Source organism: Gopherus evgoodei, chromosome 16, assembly GCF_007399415.2.
Source record: "Gopherus evgoodei ecotype Sinaloan lineage chromosome 16, rGopEvg1_v1.p, whole genome shotgun sequence".
Lineage (NCBI taxonomy): Eukaryota > Metazoa > Chordata > Testudines > Testudinidae > Gopherus > Gopherus evgoodei.
The window spans coordinates 2412983-2433356 of record NC_044337.1 but is presented as its reverse complement, the minus strand read 5'-3'; the positions used below and the strand labels follow the sequence as shown (position 1 = coordinate 2433356).

General features: G+C 49.0%; 1 protein-coding gene across 8 annotated transcripts in view; it reads right to left on the bottom strand.

Moving 5' to 3' along the window:
• The window catches only part of EXD3 (exonuclease 3'-5' domain containing 3), a 611569-nt gene that overhangs the window by 12326 nt on the left and 578869 nt on the right, over positions 1-20374 (bottom strand). For all 8 annotated transcript variants that reach the window (XM_030535478.1, XM_030535484.1, XM_030535479.1 and 5 more), the window contains one exon: positions 6133-6226. In XM_030535478.1, the coding sequence (XP_030391338.1) occupies positions 6133-6226 (94 nt within the window). The remainder of the gene's footprint in view (positions 1-6132; positions 6227-20374) is intronic.

Below are 20374 nucleotides of genomic sequence, written 5' to 3'. Positions count from 1 at the left end.
CTTGACCTGCAGCATCCTCTGCTAGTCCAGTCCTGGCCTCCACATGCTGTGCCAGTGCACCTCAATCTTGAGATGAACTATCCCTGTTTGTCTAATGTGAGAGTGCCACAGCCTCTGCCAACACCCCTCAGTACTGCCACACAACATCCCCCGCTATTCCAGCCTGGGCTGCCCTGACTTCTGTCAATGCCTGCCAGTCCTGCCCTACAACTCCCCACCTCTGCCAGCTCTGCCCCACTCCTCTGCCTGCCATGCCGCCGCTGGCTATTCCACATCTGGACAACCCTTCAGCAAAGACTCCCACCCCAGCCAAAGGAACTATGGCATAATATACAGGCAAGGTGGAAAAACACCCACTGCAGATGAAGACGAGGTCACCAAGCTTATTTTGCTACTGAGCTAGAGAGGATTGGAACCCGTTAGGAGTGAATGCCAAGTGGATGAACCCATTGTGAATCCCCGGGCCGAGAGCCTTAGCCACGATCTTCCATTTCCCGTTGGGGTCATCATCACTGGTAGAGGAGAAGAGCCATGTTCTGCCACCTCCTCCTCCTCCCCCTGCAATCTCAGCCACCAGAATGAGGCCCCACAAGGCACTGACTTCTCTCTCTGGGGCACATCCGTCAGAGGATGACAGCACCTTATGCAGTAGCTGCAGGGCGGATGCGGTAGCTCAGAGGACAGCCATCCCCAGCTGGGCCAACCATGGCAGTACAGTCAGATTTGTCACATGGCAGCCCTCTTCACTGGGCAGCAGGCGAGAGTCACACCCCTCTAGTGGGAGAGGCAGAAACCCAATTGCTGCTGAAAAGGCTGTTCTATTACAGCTGGTTGAGCTTGAGGGGCACAGATGAGTCTCTCAGAAAGGTCTGACCTAGTTCCCTTCCACAGGCTTTCAGTGAAGCTGTGAGGAAGAGGGTGGTGGAGATCTAGTCAAAACGCAACAGAGTAAGTTACTATTGTTACAAGTGCTCTGCAGTTTGCTCACACTAATGCATCACATAGACTCAGAACTTCACAGATTCCCAGGCAGGAAGGGATCATCTAGTCTGATCCCCTGCATAGCACAGGCCACAGAACATCCCCAAAATAATTTACTGTGAACTAGAGCAGCTCTTTTAGAAAAACAGCCAATCTTGCTACAAAAATTGCCAGAGATGGAGAATCCACCATGACTCTGGGTAAGTGGTTCCAATGGTTAATTACAGCTTCAACATGCTTTACAAGCCCCGGCTCACTGCACCTCCAGCCCCCTGTGAGGCAGGCCAGTATTATTCCCATTTTTCAGATAAGGAAACTGAGGCACAGAGAAATCAAGTGATTTACCTAAGGGTAGCCAGCATCAGAGCGGCAATCTGCAGCTGGTTCCAGATTCCCAATCCCCCAGCTAAGCCACTTGACCACACATTTCATATGAGCAACTGCAAATCCTGAATGTGGCAACCTCTTGTGATGAGGATTGTAATGCAAGTTGGAAACACTGCACACCAGCTATCAGCTGAGACAAAAATTCTGCACACAACATCCCCAAATATTTGCACTCTGGTCTCAGATCTAGGATAGCCGCTCTGCATGCTATGAAACAGCTGTGAGCTTGACATCCAACCCGTCAGCAACACGTCCATCCCAGAGTGCCCATAGCCTGGCTCTGCACAGCTTTGCAATCAGGAATAGGGCATCCCAAGGTAACCGTCTGGTCCCTCTCATATGTCCTAGCTTGATATATCTGATCCTCCGCTGTTCTTTAGCTTGGAATGGCAAAGGGAGCCCTAGACTGCTTAGGAAAATCACAGGTCCAGTAAGGAAAACTAACTCACATTTGAAGGCCAGATGGGCTCTGCTGATCATCTAGTCTGACCAACTACATAACTTAGGGCCTAGAATTTCTCCCATCAAATCCTTTATCAAGGCCATAACTCCGGCATGTTTTTAAAGGAAGAGGAATATCAAAGGCCATGAAAAGATGCTACTGGGAGGCAGAACAAGGCTGGCTGTTCCTGTTTGCTCCTGATTTGTTGTGAAGCCATTACCAGAGCTTGCCAGAATGAAGACAGTCAGACATGAATGTTTCTAAGTGCATGGCATAGATGGGACACAGCCAGGCATGTCTACAAAAGTCAGCAAAAATGGTGACAATTTTTCACAAAAAAATTCAAATTTTTAATCTAAAGTGCCCAAGCATGGCCTATGTCTGGGTTCTCACATTGTCTGATTTCTCCTGCCACAGCCCTACTAAAATATCAATGACCAGAGCTGACCCCATTACAGTGAGAATAGGCAAGTAATATTTTTGATGTTCCCTGGCCTGGTTAGAATGACCTATGTCATAGTCTCCCACTCCACACTGTGGCTGAAACAAGGCTGGCCAGCTGATGGCATGTCAGAGCCCATGCTCCACTTTAGTGTCCCTGGAAACGTGGTGACCTAGGTGCGGACATGTGTTGCCTGGGCCAAGTTGCCCCATTAAGGACCACGTTACATCCCATGTAATTTTTAGGTATCTTATTTCAGTCTTGTTTTTGCAAAATCATTTTTGCAGCAGAATCCTCCCCAGTGACATTCTTGGGGTTCATAGCGATGGGGTGGGGTGCAGCACAAAACTAAGGGAAAGCACAGCTCCGTGAGCCTGTGACACCAACTCACAAACACAAAACTGACTTGCTCATTGTTTCCCCTGTGTCATGGGTGCATAAACCACCCCTGGGAAAGCTGTGGGGACCACCATGCTGGGAATTCCATCTGAGGCAGTTGTGTCTGGGCTTGTGAGCAATTTCTGGAAAATCTGGATTAGCCCTAAACAGACTGGATTGGAAAATGTGCCCAAACCTTGGGAAACCTGTACAAAGTCCAAGGTAAAAATTCAAATGAGTTATTATACAATGATTAATCATCCATTAATAACATACAAGCCCGGCCATAAAAAGGAATGGAAACAAGTCAAACAGAACGGCACAGAAAAATACCTTACTAGAGATGTATCCAACATGGCAAGCACCAAGGGGTTCTTGTCATTCACTGCCAGGACCTCCCTCAAAAGTGATCAGCCTTAGCAAATGGCCCTTTGCAGCTTCAGGCCCATCTGGGTGCAGAGGACCAAAACCGTGCTAGCTGCGGCCTTCAGTTGCATTTCAGTCCCTTGGGCATGGTCTCCATCCATACGTGACTCACACAGACAGTTGCTTTGGCATCACATACTCCATTATCTCACTGTTCAGTCCCATAGTTGAAAACATCTGAGGAGACAGCCCCCAGCGTTGCTTGGAGAGACTGGATGAGATGCATGGGTTATTGTGGAGAAACTGGAGATCATTCTCCTTCCAAGTAACTGTGGGATGCAAAGGGATGGAGTGGCTGCTTTGTGCTGCACTGTCAGCATAATCTGGCTACAACCACAACCCAAGAAGTATTGCCCCAGTGCAAAGGTGACTTTGCAGTGAAACAGAGCTAATGCCGCATGCCCTCTCTGGTCCTAAAATCTATGAATCAAGGTTCCCCTAAAATCTCTCAGCCAGAATTGCTGGCATGTGATTCAGATTGTTGGCTTAGCAAAGTGAGGTCTTATGCTCAACTCAGTGGCCTTTCTCTGCCTGCCTACCTGCCTGTCCGGATGTAATGCAATAATTTTTTGGACACAGCATCTGATCAGCTCTAAAATTTCAGGCACGTTCTAGGCATAGGTGCTGGAACTAGGGTGCTGAGGGTGCTCTCGCACCCTCTGGCTTGAAGTGGTTTCCTTTGTATTCAGGGTTTACAGCTTGGTTCCATGGCTCTCAGCACCCCCACTCTACAATTTGTTCCAGCACCAGTGGTTCTAGGAATCACTGCGCAGAGCCTATTGATGGCAATAAAAAGCAGAAAAGCAGATCTCCCAGACAGAAAAACATAAAATAAGAATGGAAGGGAGGGGCACAGTACGGGGGAGGGGAACCTGGGGGACACACAGAGCCCCTGGTACCTGGAACACACACAGAGCTCTGGCATGGGGAGGAATGGGGGACCCAGGCATGAGGGGAGAGCAAATGGGGGGCACAGAACATGGCACATGAGTGGTACAATGGTATGAGGGAGGGGACACACAAAGTGGTTGCAGGGAGTCCCTGAAAGAGGGGGAGAGGAAGGGAGGACACAGGGAGTTTGGGGGGGAAAATGGGGGAATGCAGTAAGCCCCAGGTGTTTGCAGTGAGCTCAGCTGGCAGAAGCAATGACGTGCGAGACTCTCTAGTCACATCACATTCCCTGTGCGTCGTGCTCTGGGGAGAAAGGGGCACCTATCGCAGCTGAATATAAACCAAAGCATTTCTGCTTTCCCATCCAGGACTCTGAAACGGGCTGCACAGGCTGGGCCAGTCTTGGGCTACCATGGAACAGGAACAGCTCTCAGCAGGGGAAGCTCTGATAGGACAATTCCCCCCAGCCAGGCACTGTACTGGGAATGACAGTCACACATCTACTGCGTCTTCCCTTCAGCCCAAAGGTCCTTGCACTTAATCAATAGCAAATCCTTTGCATTTATAGCACTCCAAATGGTTCACAAAGTACAGGAATGATCATTGTCTACACACTACACAGACAGGGAAACTGAGGGAAGGCCAGGTTAAGTGGCTTGCTTAAGGCTATGCTGCAGGTCAGTGGCAGATCCAGCAATGGACTCCGATCTCCAGACTCCTATTCCAGTGCACTGCCCACTGGACCACACTGCCTCTATGTCACTCACTGAAACGCTGCCACAACTGGGGTGAAGCATGGCAGCTGTAGCCAACACCATACCAGAGCAGACAGACAGAAAATGAATAATACCTCCCCACCATGTCTCCAAGGGCAGTTCTAGTTAGACTGTAATCACTCCAGCTGCAATCTGACCCAGTTTAAGGGTAGCCATGGAGGCAGCATATGGGGCATTAGAGACACTAGCAATGAGAAGCCACTTTGCAGCCTGTGGTTGACACCGTTTGCAGAGAGTTAGATGGGGAAGTCCTTAGACTGTAACTAATGCACCAACGGGAAATCACTACACCCAGCGTTCAAAACAGCCCTCTCCACCCAACGGCCAGAGGACGAATTCTTCTAAATCATAGTGCAAAGTCAAAGAATGGCTCACTGGCTGGACTACTAGAGTTGTGCTTAGAGGTCCTGGAGTTTTGCTGATCAGGGTCTTTGTTTGCAAGCTCAGAAGGGCCTTGTCTATGGTGAAAGTCCATGGCAAACCTACACCAGGTCTGGAAATGCTCTTTGCTGGCTGAGCCTGATTCCTTGGCACCCCGCAGCCTGTACAGTCAGGTACACCAGCACAGTAGAGGGTGAAAGACTCTGAGTCTGATCTGGTAAAGTTTTACATGCTGCACCACAAGATGCAGACTGGAGAATCAGACCCTTCGTGTCTACAAAGGGCTAGAATATTGTCTGTGTGGGCTGGGTTTTTCCAAAGGGGGAGCTAGCCCTGCAACTCCCATTGGCTTTGAGTTGGGCGCCTAACTCCTTTTGGAAAGCCCAGCTGTAGTTCTTGATGCAACGTTTATATTTTAAGGATCTGCAATCTCAGTAAAAAGAATCTGGAAATGAGTCCTTCAATTAAAAAGGCCACACAAATAACAAACGGGCTTTAGGATCCGCTACTGCTCCTATCTTCACAATACTCAGCTGCATGGAAATTGCTGGGGAGAAGAGATGATCGAGGAATTGCAACATAGTTTTGACTTCACCTATTGCACCTCTGTACCTGAACATCGTCTACACACCAATACGATTGTGTGGGTATAAATCCTTGTAACTTATTTTTGCACTGAAGTCAAATGACCAACAAATCACACACACAAAAAAGCTGCTATAAAATGTCCCCTTTAAGCAATCATCATCCCTGTTATTAGGGCTGGGCTCTCAGCTGGTGTGTACTGACATCAGTGCCCTGCATCTGATGGAGCTACACTGATTTACCCCACCCGAGGAACTGGCCCACAGAGCCTCAGGAGGCTGAGACGTTTTACAGATTAGGAGTTGGTCCTTGGGCTATTGTAAATCCTGCCGACAGAGTGCACAGGTGCTCCCAGTGCAGGAGTACAGTCCACTCACTGGCTCATGCAGGAATGCAACCCCCTGGCCAGCCTGCATTAACCTGTTAGGTGACCACTCAGTTACCTGCATCATCTTCTTCTGTTAAGAGTCCACTGAGCTGCATCAGTTGCTTCATTTGGTCTTTGGAGATCTTCAAATATTTGTCACCATTACACAACTAGCAAAATGAAGAGAGAGAGAGGAAGATTAGAAAGAGGGTGGTAGCTGAGTCCTCTGCTGCTTTGTAGCACCTTCTGTCCAAGGATCTCACTGCATTTTGCAAACCAATGAATTCAGCCTCACAATGGCCCTCTGAGGTTGGTCAGCATCATCAGCATGTTACATCTGGGGAAACTGAGCCACGGAGTCACAGACTGAGGCTGTGACAGCACTAGGGTAGGACACAGATCTCTGGAGTCCCAGACTTTGACCCTCCTTCCTATAGTAGAGGGCAATAGGGAAACCCACAAGAGAATTGCGAGATTGGGGGGAAAACGCAACACCCCACCCCAACTCACTGCTGCTCACACTGGCTATGCAGCCGGGGTGGCACTCCCAGCCTGCTGCAGAGCCACAGGGCTGCCACACACTCCTCCAATGACACTGCATCCCCAGACCAGCGTCAGCCACAGAGATGAGCTGTGCCCTGTGCCAGGCCTGCAGCAACATGCTGCCTGTGCTCACTTTGGGTTCTGCCATGGCATCCGCAGCCAGCTGGCTAGGTGGAATGTGAACTCTTGACCCTTCTCACAGTGCAGCCCCAGCCCAGGGATTTCAAGGGATCTGTTCAGGTTTCCCCAGATGCCAGCCCCAGCTCAAAGAGAAGAGTGGGGTGTCTGCGTGGGTCTGGAGGGAGGTAGTTGGGGGAGGCACTCTGCCCCAGCTAGTCACTTACAGCTTCTGATCCACTCCTTGGCAAACCCAGTTTATAGCCTGAACTCTGGGTCAAAGTCTCAAGAGAGAAAATAGCTGCCCAGCTTTATTGTGTAACGCTCCCATAAAGAATAATGGACTGAGATGCCCATTAAAAGCCCATGATAGGGCTTATTCATTAAAAGCCCATAATTTAACATGGCAAATCCAGCAGTGCTCTCTAGGAATCTCCATCCTGCCCCCTAAATAAATGAATGCCTTCAACCTTTCATGGCTAGCCAACTCCAGCCCCGCTCAGCATTGGGAGGACAGACACCTGCTGCTTCGTACCCTGGGGTACAGCTCGCTCAGCTGGGACCTGGATGCTGCCATAAAGCACCAGAAGCTGAGACTGTCTGTAAATGTCAGCAGGACCCCAAGATCCTGAGTTACAGCTTTGAAACTCACTCTTTGGCTCTCCCTAGTTGCATAAATAGGCACAGAACTGAAAAGCTTGCTGAGGTAATGAGCTTTCTGAATGGGGCACCGTTGCCTTGCAAATCACTCCTCTGGGACAGATTTTACTTATCATGAGTAACACACATGGACCTACATTCTCCAAAATGACTAGTGATTTAGGGGTCCCAATCTGAGACATCTTAAAGGGGCCTGGTTTTCAGAAAGCGCTGAGCACTGTGAAAATCAGACCCCTTCACAGTGTGCCGGGGTTGGGCCTCAAGAACTGAACACCACCAAGTCACCCTGCACTCTGCCAAGACTCCTAGCACTGACACTGGAGGAAAAAATATTTCTCTCTCTTTTCCAGTAGGATGCGACTACAGGTAAAAATCCTGACACAAGTGAAGTCAATGCTCAATCTCCCACTGACCTCAATGGGGCCTGGATTTTGCCCAGGGCCTTTAGTGGCGTTCTGTCGCATCAGTTTCACTGTTCTCCCTTGTACTGGCAGTTAGCGTAGGTCTTCCACACAGCAAAAGGGGGAGAGAGAAACTATTTAAAACTCAGGATGATGTGACTAATGCCACAAAAATGTACAGGGGGACTCGGGTGTGATTCCCAAAGTGACCTGTAACTCACTAAAAATCCCCAAGGACTAGGCTTCAGGCTAACCAGTCCCTTTAAAGAACTGCAGCCAAGGCAAGTGATTAGAATGGTGCATGCCTTTTAAATGCAGCAAGTTACCTGCAGGGGCCACTCTATGTTCTTTGCCCCCGCAAGCATGGCAGTCAGGTGGCGTTTCTGTGAGTGATCTGCTGGTCCTGCGTCTTCAGCGAAGCCGCGAGACCGGCGGACCTCCCGCAGGCATGCTGCCAAAGGCAGTCTGACTCCCTCCCTCACGGCGACCAGCACGCCACCCCCCACACTTGCCACCCCAGGCATGAGCTTGCTGTGTTGGTGCCTGGAGCCGCTCCTGGTTACCTGGTTGGGGTCTGATCCAAAGTCTATTGTAGGAAGTGAAAGTCTCACTGACTTCAAAGGGCTTCGGATCAGATCTTTAGCACTTTTGATATGTTTGTGGAGCACTAACTGGATGTGGCAGAGGGGTCACAGCTGGGACCTATGGTTCCCCTTCCCCATAAGTGGAGAATCAGAGAGGAAAGTGGGACAACTATTGGTTAGAAAAAAATATAGAACCACAAGCAGGGAGGGATGGGGCAGAGTGTCCCCAGTCTGGGCAATAACTTGGCAGTCAGGCACTCCAAGAAATGACTGCAAATGATTCAGCCTGTAAAAGGCCTCTGCCTTCTGCTCCCTGAAACTGCACCTCAAGCAAAGCCTGAGACAGTGGGTAACACGGAAAGCCCCAGAGAAGGCCATGCAATCAGTGATGAAAACTCTTCAGAGAACTCACTTTCCACGCACTATGGCAAATGCTTTGAGTTCTCTGATCAGCCACTTCCTTCCAGCCCTGCACAGCTGTTTTGCAGAGTACAAGGTGCCCTGAAAGCAGTGAAATCAATTTCTCCCGTCCCCTCCTCAGTGCATGGGTCTTGCCACATGGCTGGATCAGATTAGTCTGGCTTGGAATCCAGCAGCGACCAAAACCTTTGCAAAGGAAGGAGAATGGCCCCAGGGTTGCTGGCCCATTGAACTGTGCTGTACAGGAAGGGCTGGAAGGAAGTCTCCCCTCAGACCTTGCTTATGCCCTTCAGTTGGAAAGCTGATTAGATTATAATTTTAAGGCCAGATTCTGGGATTCTCCCTGGGTGGGGGAGAGAGGAAGCAGGGAGCTCCCTTGCACACCTGGTCCGTGACAAAGCTCTCACTGATCAACCCCAAGTGAATGCACTGGGGAAGTCAGATGCCCCAAAGGGGGTGTGGCTGAGTAAGGATGGTGCCAGGGCCACACCCCTTTCTGCACCAGCTAGTGGCTCAAAAAGGAGTGTGGGAACCACACCTCTGTGCCCTGGAGGCCTGATGAAGGGAGCCTCCTACCCACTGCCAGTGTTGGGGGCTCCCCAAACCTCTCCCTACCGTGGCAGTGACTCTAGAGACCATGATAATGGCCTTGGTTTGCAAAGCTACTCAGGGTATTATCCACTGAACCCAGAGCTGTGGGAAGAGAACAGTGCAGCCCCAGACTGCTCCTTGGGGATAACCATAGAAGACCCTGACAGGCAAGCGCTCTGCATACTTGAGGCCTTGTATGGACTCCAATGCACACAACATGCCATGCCCTGCAGCTTCCTCTCTTGTCGGCAGGCTCAGACAATGCCGTCAGCCAGTGGTCACAGGGCAGCACATGGACGATGTAGGCACAGCCTGGGGAGCTGAGGTGATGCGGCAGGAAGAGGAGCTCACTTTGAGGAGCTTGCAGGGGTATTAACCTCTCCAGCCATCGGAGGTCTCTGCCCTCCAGCCAGCCAGGTAGTGGACAGCCTTGGACTCAGCACTGATCTGCAACTATCAGATTACAACAGTGTTATGAAATGCTGGCTTCCCATTCTGCCTGGTCCTCTCTTCTCAAGCAGGGCCTGACCACCCTTCAATACCTCCAAGCCAGCCTACAACAGATCACTCTGCCTGGCATGAAGGCAAAGGCCACAGAGGAATGACAGCTTACAGAGCCCAGCGAATCCTGTCTCCTACACAACAAGGGCAGAGGAGGACACATCACCACAGTGCTTAACCCACGGCTTTAGTTCCTCATTCAACACTTGCTCACAATCTAGGACCTGCTCCTGATATTTAAGGCCTTCAACGGACTCAGGCCTAGCTACAACAGGAGATGGGAGGGGCCATGGAAAAACAGAAACTTGGGTGGGGGGGCAGGCATGGGGACATTTTTTCCCTGTTTTTTTCAGAGGCCTAGTATGGAAGAACTGGACATTTTGGGACAAATGTAAAAGAAGCTGTTATATAAAATATTTTCTCTCAGACTGAGCAATGAAAGGACTTTTAGAGTAATGTTTAAAACAATGTTCCCGCTGCCCTTCTAATGCTTTCTAACACTGGTAAGTATTGAAAATGAAGATACTTTAGGAATTACAGTATTAGAAGTAAAGAAAGTTTAGTTTTGATAAGCAAATAACTACTGCAGATATTTCAATCTTCCCCAGAATTTTGGGGGAGGGGTTCTGAAACCCCCCAGAAACACACATTTCTTTTCTATGCCTTCAAAATTTTCTGAAATTTTACATCCCTAGTAATAGCACCTCAGAGACTGCTGCTTCATCTGTGACCCAACTGCTCTCCAGGGGGCTCTGCAGATGATACGGTTTGTGGGGCAGGATATTCTCAGGGAAAGGCCCTCAGCTGTGGAACTTCACACCAATGGAAATCAGATTGGACTCAAACCAGACTCCACTTACACTCAGTGTAAGACCTCCCTTTTCACACAGCCTGATCCCAACAACTAGGGCTGGCTTGGCAATGAGGATGGAGAAAGGAGACAGAATAAGCGAAAGAAGAAAATCTAAGTAATGACACCTGATTCCGAAAGCATAGGGGAGAAAAGACCCCTCTGAAGGCTAGTGTCACTAAGTATTCAGAGCTACATACAGTACTTCATTAGCGAGAGAGTGAGACAGAAACATGGTGATGACAGACAAACAGACAGACTTAATGGCCTCCTCCCCTCCTAAGTACAGTTCTAAATCAACAATTCCAGGATCACTTTTTGATGCCACATGATTTGCAAGCTGTCAGCACTCATGGGAAGAGGGACCTTGCAATTTGATTCCTCATTTCTTGTTATATGCTCTGTATTAAAACATAAGGCTTCCCAATTGTTCCAGTTCTCAGACATTGCAGAACATGCAGCTTTTGTTCCTTTCCCAAGCATTCATTTCCCTGAAAACCTGCACAGGCTCGTTGCTTTTGGGGTTGGGTTTTTTTGTTCTTTTTTTTTGACATTTTAATGGAATGGATCTGGTGCAATGTATGGTGCCCAAGTGACTGCCCAGAGCAGTAGGAACACAAATGGTCAGACGTGACCCAGAGCTCCTGCCGCAGTCTGAGAAACACACAGCCCAGGGAGGGAGTGGTGCCATTGCAGCTGGTTGGAAAAGGGCAAAAATGCTTTGCAAAAAATGTACGGAAACATTTTCAAATTCACCTAAATGATGTAGGAGCCTGAGCCCTGTTTTCCAATGATACCTAAACCCCACAGATTTTCAGTGGCACTTAGGCTTCAAATGCCCATAGCACTTTTGAAAATGGTGCTTTGGCTCCTAGGTCATTTAGACCCAGATCCTCAAAGGTATTTATGCGCCTAATGTCCATGGATTTCACTGCGCCAATCTGGGCCATAGGCACTTTGGAAATATTACCCTTAATCAATATTTCTCTGTCTTTTCTTTCTTGACATTTCAAGAAATGTTGGCCAACTCCAGCACCAGCAAATGCATGGGGAGTGTGAGAACTGAGCGTGCTCATGATTACCAACCGGAGCAAAATCTAGGTCCAGCTCTGGGCCACGTGAGAAATGCCTGCAAGTCTCCCATTCCAAGGAACCAGGCCTGCCCATTGAAAACAAACATTCCTCCTTCGCTCTCTTTTTAAAAGACTTAACCAATGAAAAAGTGACACCAAATGCGCTCTTCCAAAACACCAGGAACTCAGGGGGGAACCTGGTTGAGAGAACCAGAATTCTCAGAGAAGCCAGGTCTGCACTACGAAGAATCACAAGGGAGGAGTCACTTCTGATTTCCCGAGGAACAAAACATAAGGCAGAGTTAAATTATAACTTCAGGAGGTTATCGGATCTGATCTTCTCAGGGTTTAACTGTCTTGAGTAAACACAGATACTTAAATCTCATGATTGTCTTACTTTTCATTTGCGTGCCACTCCTGCATTTTAACTGCATCTCTTCAAGGTGTAACCATGCTAGGGCTTAGACAGAAACTCACAGCTTGCAGGTGAGGTTGAGATGTGACCAATTTACTGAAATACCCTGAAAAATGTTTGAGAAAAACAGGTGCACTTTTTGACCACGGGGGAAGAGACTGTTTCTCTTTTCATTGAACATGAGCTCCGTCTGCACGGCAGCTGGGAATCGACGTGGACTCCCATCAGTATTTCCCATCTCCGAAGCCATATGAAATGTTGATTTCCAAGCTCTTGATAACAGAAGCTCTGGGATGACTGAAGGTCAGTTAGGGTTTACTGTCTGAAACTCAGCTCCTGCACTGTGCAAGATCAGGGCTTATGATAATCTCCAGAGCCTCCAAGGGCAGAGACCTACTGCAGCTTCTTTCCCAAGAAGTTCAGGAGCCCCTCAAACCAGTTCACTCCCCTCTACCCTCCTTATTGCTCTGACACTCCTGGGTATGACACTGGGGTCCGTTTACACATAATGGAGACCTGTTCTCCCACTCATGGGTTGGAGGCAAGTCCTCTCCTAATTCCCATGAATTTTACTGTGAGTTAGGCCCATCACTGGCTCCTCCCTGTCGTGGGTGAGCAGACCCCTTTGTGGGGAGGTTCTACAGCCTTCTCATGTATGCATCTCCTGCTTTTGCGCACTCCACTTGCACGGGAGACTGCTGGAGCAAGGCCTCTTTTGGTTGACGCTGCCCCCTACAGGCTAGGAAATTTTCTCCTGGGCAAGATTTGCATTTGATGCTGAACAGAGCTACAAAGGCTGCTGCTTTGCAGGGCACCTGTGACTTACCTAAGGTCCTTTTATGTCTTACAAGCCGCCTTGCGACTTCTGGCATGGAAGGTGCCTTATAAATTGTATTGGATTGCAACACAGCAGACAAAGGTGAATTGGCTGCATTTATTGCATTCCCTTCCTTGTCACACAAGCCGCTTAGGAAGCTTGTGCCAAAGTCTGCACGAGGCAGCCTCCCTCACTATACAGCTCTCAGCTCCATCCAGAAGGAAAGAGCACCTTGTTTGATTTGTTCAGAAGGGATTACAAGGTGACTGAGCCAGATCTGTGCCTGGGAGAGCAAACAGTCAGGCTTCTGGGTGTGTTTTCCATCGATCAGTATCATTCTTCCAGAACACGGAGTGTCCCAAGTGCACACAGCACTGCACAAACATAGATAAGGAAATATTCCCTGCCCCAAAGAGATGACAGTTTAAATCAGACTAGCAAACCTAAGCCATTCCACAGGTGAGGAACTCAGGGAAGGGTGGTGTAGGTCTAGAATAAAGATGAGGTGCTCAAAAAGGAGGAGAGAAAAAGGCTCTTGGCAGATGAGTGAGAGAGAGTCTTGCAAAAGTATGGGGCAGTGTGATGGTAGCCATGGACCTGAGGTTGGAAGAGGAGACAAAGGAGGAGGAAGGGGACAGGACTGAGAAGAGGCCAGATCTCCTGGCTCCCAGCCCAGTGCACTGTCTACTTGTTCATCCCAGCACTTGCTGGTCCCTACTGTTAATAGTCTCAGTAAGAGTCCAAGGGCTGGATGGGCCATGGAGACGTAACTTCCTTCTGGCCTCAAGAAGTGGTCAGACCCGAAACACATCGGTGGGAGGAGGTGGCTGATGTTCCTGTTGTGGGGATATGCAGAGACTGGCCATCTCCAGAATACAAAATCACATTAGCAATGATTCCGGCTGTTCAAAATGAAATCTCTCCTTGCTGTTTGGCAATGGACTAGGACTCTTGGCTTCTATCCCCAGCTTGGCCACAGATCAACTGGGTGACCTGGTGTGGCCTATAGGGGGAATAAGATTTATCTCCTAGTCCTGAGCCTTTAATGCCATGACCAACAAAGCCATCACCAGGCCCCAGCTCCCAAAGGAGTGGGGCAGGCACAGCAGACATATAACCACTTAGTGGCAAAGGCAATTAGTCATCATAAACATTTCAATGAAAATGGTTTTAATATCCCCCCTAAACATGGTGGAACTCATCGAACGGCAAGGGCAAGCCCCCGTCAGGAACGCTGCCCCGATCAGAGCTCACCAGCTATCTCCCGTAAAGGGGTGAGATGAGCTTGCTGGGGTGGGAGGGGCAGACAGCTGCACTGGCAGAGCAGCCTTCTCAGCCTGAGCTCTGCTAATGGGGAGTTTTAAAGGGGTACTGGTGGGGAAGGAATGAGCCTCTCGATGGGAAAAGGACTGACTTCCCCCTCCTTGCACATGTCTGTTTTCCCTGGACCTGTTGTGCTAGGTTAGAAAAAAAACAGGGCACAGAAAAGGTGGTGCAGATATAATTAAAGCCAAAATTCATGGGAACATTCTTCAGCCCTTAATGATGATGACACAGCTAACACGAGACCTGCAGTTCCGATGGGAAAATATTCAGAGGGGTTGAGACAGCTAAGGCGGAATACAACTGCCTGGTCACATGACTCTCCTCAGCCAATGGGACTGGGAAGAAGTTGCATTTGAACAGGGGCAGGCGAGCAGTTCATCAGGTAGCAAAGGGAGAGACAATGTCTCCTTTGGAGCAGCAGCAAGAGGGCATCAATCAGAGCTGCCTGAGCATGAGTGACGGGCTGGAGCTCAGCCTGGAGAGCTGCTTGGCTTCCCGGCACATGACACCTGCTAGAGCTTGCAGCTGCTTCAGGAGGGTGCAGGGAGCCTCTGCAACAGCCACACACAGCGATGAGCTGACTTGCTGACTCCAAACCCCTGGCACATGCCCAGTGAATGAGCACGAGCAGGGCAGCCAATGGCTCACCTCTTCCTCCATGCAAGACATCTCAGGTGAAGTTAATGCCACATAAACACAAGCCCCTGTAGAGCAGGGAGAGCATCATCTCCCCCGGCACCCCAGCCCTGTCCTGCGGGCTAGGGCTGGCTCAGTCTCTGGGGGCTCTCTACTCAGATGGCTGCCAGCTACTGTTAACTGGATGTTGTTCCACGGCCCGAGGGTAGACGGCAGGGGATACCCTGTGGTGATTGCCAGCTGGGGCTGGCTTCACTTTGCTGATCTGGAGGTGAAAAACTCTGCCCCAAACCCCGCAGTCTCCAGAAACACAGGGCTCTGGGTCTGGGACATGCGAGTAGGGCAGACAAGTGCCTAGAGAGAGAGGGCTGGCACCAAGCATGGGCAGAGCAATGCAGGTCGCCGCAGAGCCTTTATTCCAGGTGAGCACACAGCACAGGAGGAGCCCTCCCTTTCTCACGCTAGGGCAGCCCTTGCCAGCTCATGCTTAGTCACTGGCAAATCCCAGGCTAGCTTCGTTCTGCCCCCTGTGAAATGGATCTTGGCTGCGCCCCTGCTGAGGCAATCCCAGACCTCGGGAGCCGTGGCAGGTGTGTGTTCCCACGGCAGCCCTGCTTCCAGCTGCCAATTGCTAGGCACAAAGGCTGAGCAGAGTGTACAGCACTGTAGTCCCATCGGGCACAGGAATCAGGCCTGTCTGCCTGACAAGGGCTAGGTCAGGAAGTTTCCTGGCTTGGAAAGTGATTTTGGGGGAATGAATAATTTCCCAGCTCATTAGAAAGAGGAAAAATAGGGGTGACAGCCTTCCCCTCTGCCCCACCACAGCCTCTCAGCCTCCTCCTGTAGAAACTCCCCGTTTTTCAACCAAACCTGCTTCTCCTGACGGGATTGCTCCATGATGTCAAAACTCAGTGTTTAGGACACTGAGATGCTGGCGAATATGATGTCACCAACACTGAATTGTGACACCACAGAGTGAGTCATGCAGGAGGAGTGGCTGTTTCCACTCAGCTATCTTACAGACTCAGTGACGATCTGGCCGTGGCACATGGTTAGTATCTTTGCCTAGGCTGGCTGGAGCACGTCAGAGGTTCTTTAAGACCTCTGACCATGGCCACTGCTGTGAGCTCCTTGAAACCTGTTAGGACAGGGATCTAGTTGCAAGCATGCCCAGTGCAAACTAGACATCTCCAGAAGTCTGAGCAGACTCAGAGCTGAATGCTGGGACTGCCCTGTTTTGTGCATACTGAATATGACACAGTTCAAAGGAATTAATGAGCCAAACTGAGCCAGGGGAAACACCCCCGATGGTCAGATTTTCTCTGTATAAATTGGAGAGGGAGGAGAATGCAGGTGAGGACGCCTTGGGAAAGGCAGGACCAACTGGGAAGCTGGTTTGGTACTGGCTCTTCTGGATCCTGTTTGTGCAGAACGATACCTACCTTCTCTCTCCCACCTGGGTGGGGAATCGACCCACAGGTTATTTCAGATAGGGAAGGTGATGCAAACCACAGATGTCGTTCTTCCCTTCTCAGAGCTAAATGCCTGAGCAAGTGACAGTTGAAACCTCAAAAAGCACCAAGCTTTGGATGCTCTGAGCTGGAATCCTGACAGTTTCAGTGAGCTCTCCAGCTCCTCTCTGACTCACAAGGGAACAGCTCCTCTATCTGGGCTTCCATCTCAGCTCCAACCCAGGAAGCTGAGAAGCTTAATGAAAAACTTACAAGACACAACGTTAACAGCCAAACTTTCTGGAATTCTGCAAAGCTCCCAGGGGCCAGGGTGAGCTTGGCTGAAGTTCTAGGGGTTGGTTGGTTCATACTTAGGTCAAGCTTCTGGTGGTTCATATTTTAACAAATCCATTTTTGCTCAGCCCTTTATCTTATCTGCCCACCTTGGTAGTCCTAGGAGGCCCATCAACGTGGTATTCAGACAGTTACCTCCTGTTACTATATCCAGAACAATATTATCCCTTTTTGTAACTGCAGCACACTGTTGACTCTCACTGAACTTGTGATTCACTATAATAACCCCCCAGATGTTTTTCAGCAGTATTGCCACCTACCAAGTTATTGAGCTGTAATAATGTCCAAAAAAAAATCCACCTCTCTTTGGCCCCATAACTGCAGAGATTGTTTCATTATTTTTGTAGTTAAATGGAACAATGTGAACCTCATGCTGCCTCTTTAAGCCATTATATGGACTGTGAGTTTTTTTTTTAAATGTGGAGATATACCTATCTCGTAGAAGTGGAAGGGACCCTGAAAGGTCACTGAGTTCAGTCCTCTTGCCTTCACAGCAGGACCAAGCACTATTCCTGACAAATTTTTGCCCTAGATCTCACAATGTTCCTCTCAAGCACTGAACTCACAACCCTAGGTTTAGCAAGCCAATGCTCCAACCACTGAGCTACCCCTCCCCCACTGAATATAAGAACCTGGTTTGGCTGGATCTACACTGGTGAAGTGTCACCTCCTTGCTCCCCTGGGACTTTCTGGCTTGGAAAACCCTCGGTACGTCGAAAGAAATTGTAAATGTCAAATAAGTTTCCAAGTGCAATGAATTAACTCCTAGTAGCACCTGATGTCAGCGCAACACAACAGGGGTCTTTTACTCAGCATATCTCTTTTCCTATTCACTTCCCAATCTCTTCCGTTCCTTTCCTTCCCCATCATCACTATATGGCTGAGACAGATGTCATCTGGTGGAGTGATATGGCGAAAGGGCCACTCCCTGACGAATGCAGATTGCAGGTCTCATTTCAGCTGTTACAATCAATGGGCCTGCCGTTAAACACAGGACCCTGGGCATCCAAAGCTTAATTCAGTTGTGTATCCAGATTAGAAAATTAACCAGAATGGAAATGAAATGGACCTGAAAAGCTTGGCTAAGCTTCCTCATTCTAATGGCTCACCAGAGCAAACTGTCTTCCACTACCAGAGGCAATATAGGGAGAAGAACAAGGGTTTCTCTTAGAGTTTGGTACTTCTGCTCCTGCCCAAAAGCAGGAAGTGAAGAGATATGGGGAAAAATTAAGTCAAAAAAGGGGTAACAAGATTTTACAAATTTCAAATAAAGGTTTGCGTTTTGGTTTGGTCTCAGTTTGGGCTGAAGGTTGTGCCTGGTTTTATTTGAACTATATCGGTTTGCCTAGCCCCTGTGTGTGTGCGAGTGTGTTTATTAGTGTCGGTGTAAGAAAGTGTGTGTTTGTGTGTGTGTACCATTGTATATATTTTCCATCACTCTTTTCCCAAGTTTTCAGCTCCTCCTTGTGACATACACAGTTCAGACAATCCCATCTTGTTCTCATAAGCTCACTGGGCCTAATTCTTGCTGCCACCATGCACCTTGTGGCGTCATTTACACCGGTGTAAATGATGTCTGCAAGTGCACAGGAGGGAGAGTCAGCCTGTGGACAGCCACTCCTTCCCTTGGAGAGAATGGCCATCACTCAGACATGGCTTCAGAAAACAACACATTTCTGAGCATCCTGAGGTGTCTCTATTTTCCCTTTGCACTAGACAACTTTTATCTTGAGCTACTGACATCCTGGTAGCCGAGAATTCTACAGCTGATGTCAACATGTGGCACTCAGGCAAGATTTAATACCATCCCAGTGTAGGCAGCGATGGGGCAGTGGAGAGATGGCATGCTCTTTGCTCTCGTTTTCTCTTGTTGCTTTTAAAATGATTTTATATCTTTCCATCCCCTATCCCCTGAAGGATCCCAATGTGCTCTACACCGACAGTCTACATCTCACTGATCAGAGATCACACGCAAGGCTCTGCTAGCTCACCACAGAAAAGCAGCAAAGATTTGACAGCACACAACAGCTCAAGTGAACCATTGAGGACAAACACTGATGAGCATTGTATCCTGTTTGTTTATATGACAGGGTAGCCTGTGAGAGCAAGGGCCAGGATTCAGTGACCCAGGAGGTCCCTTAGTCCTAAATTAAATCTGCAGGGGGAATTTAGGGAGGCAGAATGCGACGTCCTAAGCTGGAATTTGGCCAGGACTAACATTCCTATTTGTTCAAGGAATGATGGTATTGTTATGACCGTAAGAGGCAGGTCCCTGCCTGTCACTGGGGAAATGGGAGAGGCAAGGGAAATGGGGGTTGTGTTGGGGCAGTGGTACACTATTTACTGATTCATCAGCATCACTTCCCCCATTGGCAACCAGGAGTTCCTTAGAGGTCTCTCATGCAAGTACTAAGCTAGCCCAACCCGCTCAGTTGGCAAATTTTATGGGATCACAGCCCATGACAATCCAGCATTCCCACTGCTTTCTCTGCTCCCTCTTCACTGTTAGTCATAGGTTTCTGGAAAGTTTGTCATGCATAAGAAAGTGCTTCAACTTATATCAGCCAAATACTCCTATTGTGAGTGACCCACTCCAGCTACCGTGAAATACAGAGTTGAAACATGATGTTTCTATTCCCCTTGGAGGTAAAAGGTGTGGGAAATCAAACATATAAGGAATGTCTTTAATTAGTCTCATTTGCATAGCAGTGGGAGAGGCTCATCTGATTGCTAAAAGGGCCTCATTTGTTTGGGAGCAGGAAACAAGAACCACAGTGCGTTCAAAGGGAGCAGATTAGCAGAGGTTCCCTGATGACAAGATTGGGAGATACAGCTGGAGGGAGGTCATCCATGGGTCAGAGTAAAACTGGCCAGAACTGAAGGCGACATGTTCGGTGACTTTATAAGGTACCATCTCCAGCTGCATTTTATTTTCAGCACTCTCAGGAATTGCCCCTTTGAGGGCATCTCCTCCTGCTTTATACTGGCTTTTTTTTTTTTACGGCTGCCCATATCAAGAGGTTAATATCAAAAGGCCTGATCCTGTGAGGTGCTGAGCATATTCTGGGACCTACAACTCCCTGAGGTGCTCAGATACCCTGGGGATGGACATGTGTAAGAACCTAGATGGAACGGAACAGAAATGACGTCAGTGGGAATTCAGAGCTTTGGGCACTCCCCAAAAAAGTACTCAGCACCTTGCAAGATCAGGGTCTATAGTGGTTGCTGCCCAAATCAGCTGTGCCCTGAGAATCCAGCAGCCAAGGCAGCTGTTTCACTCAGTTACAAAGTTGTTGGTAAAATATCACTTCCGGCTTACACTGGTTATTCTAGATTTATCTGAGTGTGCTACAGGAGACACTCAGAGTAACTGCTTGGATCCCCCAGTCAGCTAGCACAGGCCACACCATTGTCATTCGTGAGCTTTATTTTGGGAGCTTTAGAAATACATGAAGGAACTTTGCTTTCAGTGACCATAGTGATGTTCCAGTGCTCAGAGCGTGGGGGAAGTGCAGTGGACCTGGGGAATGGTTCTGAGTTCTTTGCAGACTGCAAAGCTCTTTGCATGCTCTGGATACG